This window comes from Cyprinodon variegatus, unplaced genomic scaffold (assembly GCF_000732505.1).
Source record: "Cyprinodon variegatus isolate N-32 unplaced genomic scaffold, C_variegatus-1.0 Scaffold152, whole genome shotgun sequence".
Classification (NCBI taxonomy): Eukaryota; Metazoa; Chordata; class Actinopteri; order Cyprinodontiformes; family Cyprinodontidae; genus Cyprinodon; species Cyprinodon variegatus.
In genome coordinates, this window is record NW_015150605.1 from 604025 (window position 1) to 613974 (window position 9950).

The 9950-nt window shown below is 41.3% G+C and overlaps 1 protein-coding gene across 3 annotated transcripts in view; it reads left to right on the forward strand.

Annotated features, from left to right (window-relative positions):
- LOC107086434 (caskin-1-like) overlaps nt 1-7042 on the forward strand; it is a 62353-nt gene extending 55311 nt beyond the window's left edge. For all 3 annotated transcript variants that reach the window (XM_015377368.1, XM_015377369.1, XM_015377370.1), the window contains 4 exons: nt 252-1036; nt 1114-1756; nt 3631-4240; nt 5956-7042. In XM_015377368.1, the coding sequence (XP_015232854.1) occupies nt 252-1036; nt 1114-1756; nt 3631-4240; nt 5956-6040 (2123 nt within the window). In that variant the 3' untranslated portion in view covers nt 6041-7042. The remainder of the gene's footprint in view (nt 1-251; nt 1037-1113; nt 1757-3630; nt 4241-5955) is intronic.
- Nucleotides 7043-9950: the final 2908 nt, after the last annotated feature.

Below are 9950 nucleotides of genomic sequence, written 5' to 3' on the forward strand. Positions count from 1 at the left end.
TACAGAAAATTCTGATTTACTAAGATTAGATCAGACAATTTCTCCTATCTAGGTCTATCTAAATGCAAAGCATGTATCCGTTTTCCTTTTAGATCCAAGTTGTGTTCTACTATGCATTGAAATAAACAGAAATTTCTGTTCTAACCAAATGAAAAATGGAAAGGTAACAAAACTGATAACTACCATTGCTAGGGACTGCAATATCTAAACTTTTCTTGATTCTTCTCTATTACACCCCTGTTGTCCCTCAGGACATCAGAAGAAAATGATGTTGGGAGTAAAAAGACTGAAGGAGCTACAAAGAGGAGAAAGTGGCTCTGAGCCTCCTCAGAGTCCCACTTCAGCTCCTTCCAGCCCAGCAAGGAGCACCTCCTTGGAGGCCCGAAGAGAGGCAATGAAGCTGAGGGAGGGCACTGCTAGCCCCTTGGCCAAACCTCGTCCAGGTCTCCCAACTTCACAGACGCCTCCCCACACACCCACTCAGACGCCGCCACAAACCCCTCCACATGCCCGAACCCAGTTGGCCTCCCCCAGAGCTCGCCCTCGGCCGTCCACCCAGACGTCCAACGCTGATACACCTGTGCCGCTACTGCGGCTGCCATGTGAGGAAGAGGAACGGCGGAGGACGCACAGCCTTATCGGCTCAGAATCTGACTCCCGTTATGCAACCGTGTGCCGAAGCAGCTCCACGCACACCACTGGCCCTAATGATGTCACTGTTAACCGCAGCCAGTCATCCGTCACCCTGCGCCCTCGTCGAAAAGGTCGGCCTCCTACACCTCCTAAGCGTTCCTGTTCTTCCATCACCGGCGGTGATGGTGAAGTTGAAGGACAAGGGGTGGGGCTTTTGGGGCTGCCGACGTATCGAGAGAGGCGAGCGAGCGACTGCGGCAGCTTGGGAGCAGCTTTAAGGGCTCAGGAGTCTGCAGGCCTTCAGAGATCAGAGGGGGGTTCTGGGAGTGTTCGCAGCCTCGCTGCCATGCTGGAAACATCTATGGTGCCAAGGAATGTGGGAAGTGGCACTAACTTCCTGCAGGTGAGTCTATAAAAAGTTGGAATTTTACATTTTCAACCTAATGCAAGAAGTTCTTGTAACAACCACGTGCCTTTTAGGCGAGTCCTCCTCTGCTCCGCCGGCAGGCACGAGCTGGAGGTCTAGGAGCATCCGAGGACGATGTCTCAAATCGCCGCAGGACTATCAGTGGTCTTGAAAGCCTCCCTGATGAGCATTCTGACCAGTTACCTCAGCAACCAGTACAGCAACGTCCAGAGCCCCGACCTCGCTCCATTGTGGTCACCTCAGCATCAGAGATCAACAATGGAACAGCGACCCTCAGGAGGAAACGTCCTCCATCAACAGACTCTGAAGCCCCCTCATCAATGGCTACTACTGTGGTCACCATGACAACCGGCTCGGAAACAATACGAAGGCGGCCACGTACGACAGAGCAAACTGATTCTGTCACTTGCAGCAATAATCAATCAAACTCCCCAGACGGCACTAGGAAAAAGGTGGATGAACCGCAGCAGAATGGCGGCGTGGTGCTGAGACGGAGGCCAGCATCTGAGGTCACAGAGAAGACAGACACCAGCAGGGAGACATGTGAGTGGATGGAAGCCAGGAAGTCCCTGAAGCCACCGGTCTCACCCAAACCTTCCTCAGTAGTCCTGAGAAAGACTCAGGCAGACCCACCAACTCCGACCCGAAGAGTCCCCATTCCTGGACCTGAAAACACTGAGCCAGCACAGAGCCCTGGTGAGAACAAAAAAAATGACTACACTCTGATGCACCTACTAAGTCAGGCCTTCATGTTGTCTTTTAAAGAAAGCATTCATAAAGCCCAGAGAATTGTCTTTTGAATGAGGTCAGGTCTTTGCCATTCTCTGTTTATGATCCAACAACGGGTGCAAAGAGATCTCTACTTTCTGTCAGTTCATAAAAATTGGCCCAATGCATAAGGATAATGACTGCAGTTTGATGTATCAAGATGCAACAACACACTTTAGCACTTTTTTAAAAGTAAAATATAACCATTAGACTTAGACTTGGCTTTATCTATAACTTGGGATGACTCCTTGTGGGAAATTCAAATTCCAGCAGCTTAGCATGACGGGACGGAAGCAGCACACAGAGGACAAAACAACAGAAAAAGGCAAATTAAAAGATTCTGTACAGACTTAGAAAATTAAGTAAAAATATATAATATAAATGCCAAACCAGTGGTGGACAAAGTACTCAACTATAGCACTTAGCGGTATAGAGGACAATCTTTTATTTATGTGTGGAATATCTAAATAAGTGGTCCTCGTAATTGCCAATCAGTCTGGTGATATGTTTATGTAAGGCCGTCCTACGTGCTCGCCCCGTTAGCTATCTTTTTCTGCGCATGTGCACTTTCAGGCATGTATCTGTTGTGAGCTACGGTTTCAGACAGTCACTGAAGCTCACCTTTCTCACTGTGGTTCTTTGAAAATGGTCAAGGGTCATAAGAGAAATAGTGTCTACGAAGTGTATGAGAAGAAAAGAAAGGCCTCAGAAGAGGTGGATTAATCCAGAATGCTTTGCTGCAAGCTCTCCTTGCAAAGCATTATGGGATTTGCTGTCACAGTGGCCCGCTGTCACCATAGGCTGTCGCTACCTGACATTGGAGACTATTAACAAAGATGGTGCAGGCAGGCTGTGGTGAAGGAGGAGTTACTTGACCAATGGAGCAAAAAGCAGTGATCATCTGTCCGAACAGTCAGTTAACTGAGTTCCTATAAAGTCCACTTAAAGGTCCCCGCTGTATGTTAAGACAGTAAGCTTGTATGAATTATGAGAAAAGCACATTTTACAGAGGGTGTGCACAAGAAGAAATGGGCTTGTGCATGCTCTAGCATGTGTAGAGGGCAGGTCTTTTAAAAAATAAAGAACTGAAGTTTTCACTTTTGAAAATACCTAAGTATTACAAAGTGTGACTTAAATTTTCCGATATCAGTACATTTCTCTATATCTATATTCAGAGTAATTTAGAGAACCCTGTAACTTTTAGAAGCCACCTGATGTATAGATGCTTAGAACCACCTGCTACAAATTCTAGACCATCTTTAAAGAACTTTAACATAAAAATGCCACTAAATAAACAAATAAAGCTATTTGATTTGTATATTTTTTTAAACAAAAGTAAACAGGAGAGTCCTGATTCTCCTCACATTTTCATTGTGGAATAGAGGTTTAACATTGAATCTACTACCCCAAAGAAACTACAACTCTGATTTGTGAACCCATCCTACTAAACAACTAGGCTATATGGCAACAACTAACGCACTGATAACATTTGTAATATATATATATTATATATATATATTATAGCCAATTACTTTAAATCAATAGCATTTCAACTTCAGCTCTTTGAAAAATTTAGAGTTGAAATGGCATTTTAGGTTTTTAGCGTTTTTTTATATATATACATGGAAGTATGAACGTAAAAAGAAGTACCAGCCCCCCAAAAAAAAGTTTTTAAAGACTTTTAGATAACATGTCTAAAAAATGTTTTAGACAACGTAAAAATGTCTTAGCTTCGGCTGCTTTAATTGATTAAATTCATGTTGTTTATTAAATCATTTTATCTTTGATGTTTCTGTTACCAGAGTCAAAGCGTGTCCCACCTCCTGTATCCCCAAAACCCCGTGGGCCTCCTACGGCGCCCAAACCTGGTAAAGCAGTTGCGTCTTCAGCTGCAATGAGCCCAAGCCCTGTTGCTACTAGCCCGGCTGCAACCAGTCCAAGTCCGGCACCCAGACCCTCCTCTCCGTTGGCAGCTGCCCCTATTCCAGCTCCTGACACCCCCTCTGCTCCATCTCTCTCTCCTGGACTCCCTCTCACTTCCACCTCTCCAGCCCAGAGTCCCTCCACTCCGTCTCCACACCCTGTCAAACCTCCCCGCTCCTCCATCGCTGGCCTTTCCATTGACTTGACGGGAGTACGGGAGGCTGAGGAGGAAGAGGAGAGGAGAAGAGAGAAGGAGCATCAGAGGAAAGCAGAAGAAGAGGAGGAGCAGAGGAAGAGAGCAGAGGATGGAAACCAGAGAGAGCTGGATAGGAAGCCTTTGAGGAGAGAAGAAGCAAAAGAGGAGAGCCAAGAGACGGAAGGAAGGCAAGAAGAGACAATTCAGCATCGTTTGGAGGAGACCAGCGCCTCCTTGGCTGCAGCTCTGCAGACTGCGGAGCATAAAATCAAAGAGGAGGACAGGCCAAACGAGTAAGTATTAATGAAGCAGAGATCCATGATGTCACTAACATCAAAGGGGTGGAAACTCTTTTATTGCACTATGAAAGTTAAACGTCAGGTGAGTATTTTACAGAGCACGGCCGGAATATTGCACCAAGTGTAAAGCGGGGGACCAAAAAAGTCAGAATCATAAAATACATTTAATACATTAAAAACTCATAAAAATACTCAGAATATCAATCTTGATAAGAATATAATAGAAACAAAAAGGTACAAATCTTGTTATTAGAAGAACAAAATGTTTGTTCCAGAAAAAAAGGCCTCTATAATGTCTTGAAGTGACTTTGAAATATGAATGTTTAAAAAAAATACCTGCAAGTAGGGCTGCAAAGGTTAACACATAAATTAACAATAATCCAATTATCTTTTAGGCCCGATACGTTCTTTCAATGCAATGTTAACACACATGCTTCTTTACTATCTAACTGTCTCAGCAGTCAACCAATGAATCTGTTAACATTAAAGGAGATGGCTAAAAGTCTTGCAAGCATCTTTTAGTTCATGTATTGCAACAAACAACTGACCGTGGTACATCTGTCTGTTGGACAGTATCAAAGGTCTGGTTATATCACTAATTGTACCCCTGGTATGGCTGTTGGTTTTAGTGTAGCCATCAGTCCAGGCTCACTGAAAAGTCTCCGACTGTCTGGAGAGTTTTATTCCAGTATTTCCCAGCTCAGAAAAGGTTTGTTAAAATCAAAAACAGCAGCCCATCTAGCCATACATATGTTTCTTCATCATCCATCTGTTTAGTTGTAGCAAATATCTGCCTTTGATTATTATTCTACTGCTTATTTAACCTTTGTCTCTGAAAGGACTGAAAGGAAGCTTTGTCAAGAAAATAACTGAATGATTCAAGAACTGTGACTTTATATATATTCTAGGGATGCTGGATATTGCCTTTTTTGCCGATATTCGATATGCCGATATTCCAAATGATGAATTTTCGATTCCGATATAAGCCGATACCGATATAAACTAATTTCACAACATGCCAGTCACAAAATTTTAGCATAACCTACATTTACTGTTTTGCCCCACTACACACTGTATATTCCACAAATAATGACCATTGTAGAGGGAAAAAAAGCATTTCAACATCAGGAAAATGCAGAATTGGACATTTATTTTCAACACTGTCTCAAACAACATTTTGAAATATGCTTTTCCTGAGATTAACCTGACAATGAATATTTAAACAAGAGATAAATCTCTTTTCTTCACAAATAGGAAAAAAGTGTACCTCACCAGTACAGCTGTATTGCACAGAATTGAATGTAAACACACATGAAGTCCAGTGTAGTGTCGCTGTTGAAGGACAAAGTCTTGGTTCCCCCACGCATGACAAGGACCTCACATTCGTTGCAAATTGCAAACTTCAAGTCATGATTTGAAACTTTAAAAAAGTTCCACACCGCAAACATTTTTCGTTACAAGCAGTTTAGCTTTGCTGCTGCTACACAGTTGGCCGTCTGGCGCGGTTGAAAGACGTCATGAGGGAGGGTCGCGTGTTGGCAAGAGCGCTCGTTTCAACATATTTCTCAAAATCTAGGCATTATATTATCTGCTTTTAATTATCGGGGGAAACCCGATAAGGATATGGACAGATATCACATAATTATGCTCTTTTATGCTTATTCTCTAATATATTTATATATATTTCCCATCTTAATTCTCTGTTTCAGCAAAAAAGCAACAGTCTCCATCCTGGACGACATCGGCAGCATGTTTGATGACTTGGCAGACCAGCTGGACGCCATGCTGGACTGATCTTCTGTCCACGCGCTCTGCATTCCAACAAGGTCTTTTCCCCTCATCACCTGTAGGTTGACGAAGAAATCTTCCCTAAGGCTACGTGCCGCTGTTTTTCACACTGCAAATTTAAGTGTGTCCCTCGTTCTGTTGGCAAATACTTCCGAAGTAACCTCCAGAGGTACTGCGGAGGGGGATTTATGTTTCTGCTGCGAGGACGCTGCTCCCCACACAACCGCTGACCTCTGCAGCCCAGATAGCGATGCCTCCACCCAGCCTAACACGGCAGCGTGGACCGACAAGCACAATCACTTCGCGTATCCTTTTATCCGTGCAATCTGACTAGGACCAGCCTGCAAGGACAGACTCTGAGATGAAGAGATATTACCTACAAAGCTAAGCACATAAATATTCTGACAGGCAGATAGAAAACCTGGTAGAAAACATTGGGATGGTTTTTGGGTTTTTTTGGGTTGGTTTTTTTCAAAAAGCACACAGAATGACAGGCTGCTGTCTGACAACTCCAATCAGAGTAGAGAACTGCCCTTTTTCTCCAGATGAATTGTAGCCTCTCTTCCTCCTCTGTGTGAGTGGAGGATTCCCGTCCCGCGTGTCCTCTCTGTTCACGTCGTTGTTGGTGCCGTTGCTGTTATCGCTGGCTTCGTTGTTGTTTCAAGTGTGCGTTGTCCCTGCTTTATATGCTTCCGTCAGTTTCCTCTTTTTCCCACCCCGATCTATCAAACCAACCAAACACATCCGTATCCATGAATTTCTAAGAATGCAGACAAGCACATGTACGCACACACACATATATACACCGGTGGGACTCACATTGGTTTAAATATTTCTGGTGTTGTTGGTGTTTATCTATCATGTGTGGAAGGACTGTTTGGAAACGATTCATGGGGAATACATGCAAAGACACATGCACCCATGTGGTATATCCCTGTGTCCTGCAGCAGTGAACAGTGTTTTCAGAAAATACTCCTATATTTCAATGCTTTATATAGTACATACAGTTAAAAAAAAAGACTCAGAGTTTAAAGTAGACCTGGATATTTGAGCTGTTAGAGCTCCCTCTATTGTTGGTTAGTGAAGCTGCCCTTAATTTCCCCAACTTCTTTCTCTTCTTCCCTCTATTATTTTAAATCTATGTCTAATTTGGAAAAACTGCAAATCTCTGTGCCTTCTTACTCTACTTTATATATTCTTTAATTTTGTTTTGTTTTGATTGCTGTCTACTAAAAATGTTGATGGTCCCTTTAAACCCCCTCTGTGTCCGTTTTGTAAGAAAGTAGCTTCTCAGTTGATCTGTCAGTCCTCTACAACTACTAAAATGAAATCCTCCCCGTATGCAGCCCTCTATAAGCTCTGTAAGCTGTGATAAGTTGGCTCCACTCTTCCAAGAGTTCCTTGTTTTCAGTGATCTCCCCCAGACCAGCTTTCATCCCAGTGAAGAGTCCACTTGTATTTTTATGCTCTTTGAAAACAGAGATATATTTGAGACAGTTCTATGTGAATAATAAAACTATTAATAATAATAATAATGATGATGATGATCACAATGATGTTAAACATTGAATGGAGCTGAGCTGATTTGAGCCTGTGTATTTATGGTTGAGTTCAGGATGTGATGTGACGGCTGTTGTGTCATGGTTGGGTTTAGTTGGGTGTTTCTGCTGTGACGATGCATTCCTGTACATCTGTCATCAGAATAAATGTATAAATTAAACCAAACGTGACTCTTTATTTTTTTCATTCCTTTCAGAGATGGCATACTTTCCTGCTTTTCCAACAGTTTTCATTGAAGTATTGCGCTGAGTAGTCATATGCTGAGAATTATTTAACCTCCTGTCACATTAAGACCTGAAAAGCTTGAAGTATTTGGTTGATATTTTAGATTTTTTTTGTATAAATTAAAGTAATTGACTAAAAATGTATTTGTATAGCACATTTTAGCTACTCATCAGATCAAATGTCCATTAAAATCATTTTTAAAAATCAAGCAACTTTACAGCAAATTATCAAAACTTCACACAAAATCATCAGATACACATGATAATCAGGGAGGTGTTCCATGTGTAATAACATATTTTGTTCAGAGCAGCTTTTCTCCTGCATTTGTTTCTAGACTGCTAATCAAAGACAGCGCTGGAGAGATGGGTCTTTAGCCTTGATTTAACCCCTTAAGCCCAGAGAGTCTTAGGAGCAAATTACATATGTGACTTAAAGCAAGTACAGCTCCCAAACTATAAATTGGAAATACGATTGCTTGTATGTCATCATGTCTGATTTACAGGTGATTAAACAAAGAAAAAATGAAAAATATTTAGCCTAGTCAAAGCTTTTTCCAAAATAAACACCATGAAAACCCATTTGAAACTCTGGATGAACCCTCAGACTTTATAAATCCACACTTTGACCATAACTCAAGCTAATTTGGACTGAATAGATTGAAGCATGTTTGTTCCACAAAGGTTTTAGTGGGCAGTGTGCTAGGCGGAAATGTGATTTTGGCACAGTTTTGTGCCAAATGCATTTTTCCACTCATAAAATGGAATCTGGCCAGACAAATATGCTGATTTATATTATTGGAGACCTTCTGCAGAAGACAAAGCCTTTGCTCCTAAGATTTAGCTGTTGTTTCATTGAAGTTTACCAGTAATATCACCAAACTGAATAGAAAATAACAATAACAGAGCAAACTTAGGTATTGTATGCCAGTTACATCACCTGAAAGTTGAAAAGGTCTGAGCCTCTAGTTTCCAATGATGCCAGCCATTAAGAGGTATGGCTAAAAATTAATATCTGCTGTTGCATCTGACATGTCAGATGGAAATTTAAATCTCTTTAAATTTGTCTACACAGCTATAAAACAAAAAGTGTTTGTGAAAAGATAATTTTGAGACATGTTTTAGAAATTTTAAAGCCCCATTTTGAAAGGCATGTGGACGAAACACCATGTGACTGTTTTAACCATTTCTGTAAATATATCAACATGAGAAGGTGTCAGAAGGGCCCAGTACTGGGGTCCTTCTTTAAGGTATGTAGTATTCTGGCTGTTCTGCAGTTTTCTGAGAGTTTCTTCTGGTGTAAAGGTGCATACAAACTGCCTCTCCTTAGCAATTCCTCATCAAACACATGTTTTGGTCATGCCCCAAATTACAAAACTTTTGGAATGACGTGTACAGGGCTATAAACCAGAACCAGAAACAGGTTATCCAAAGGGACGTTACAGTTGTATTACTCGGTATCTTTCTAGTTGAATTACAAGGACAAGCCAAATCATATATTTTAAATGCTCTTTTTACACAGCCCTGAAATTCAGTGGAAGCAATTAGAGCTACCTTCTTACAACTGATAGGTCCAAGTAATAAGGCAATTGTACCAAATGGAAGAGATAACATACTTATTAAGACTTCAAAAATCCTCTTTCAGGCAACGCTAAGACCCACCGGAAGATCTACCTTGGTGATCGAGTTCTACAACCTATGCTTTTGGATTATGGTACTTAGCCCTTCCATCTAAGTTGGGCTTTTGTGCAAGGTTTATTTGGTAACGCAGGGATAGACAATTATGATGTTGTAATTGTCATATGTCATGCAGAGATGTTAAATATATGGTATATTTTCACATTGTTAAAAAAAATGATAATTATTACTGTTGTATGGTTGTATATTTGCTTTGTTTCAAAAATCTATTAAATTGTAAGTTTTAAAAATAAAAACTGCTTCACCGTGTTTGGTTCTGGGAATACAGAATAGACTAGAACCTGAAGTCTTTAATGTATTGTGATGTTAAACCATTTGATTTACAGCCATTGATAAACTAAAAAAGTATTAAAAGTCTATCTTCTGAGCAAGAGGTAGCCAGCGTAAGAACTTTAAAATAAGGATGTTCTAGTGAGAACATGTGCAGCAGAATTTAG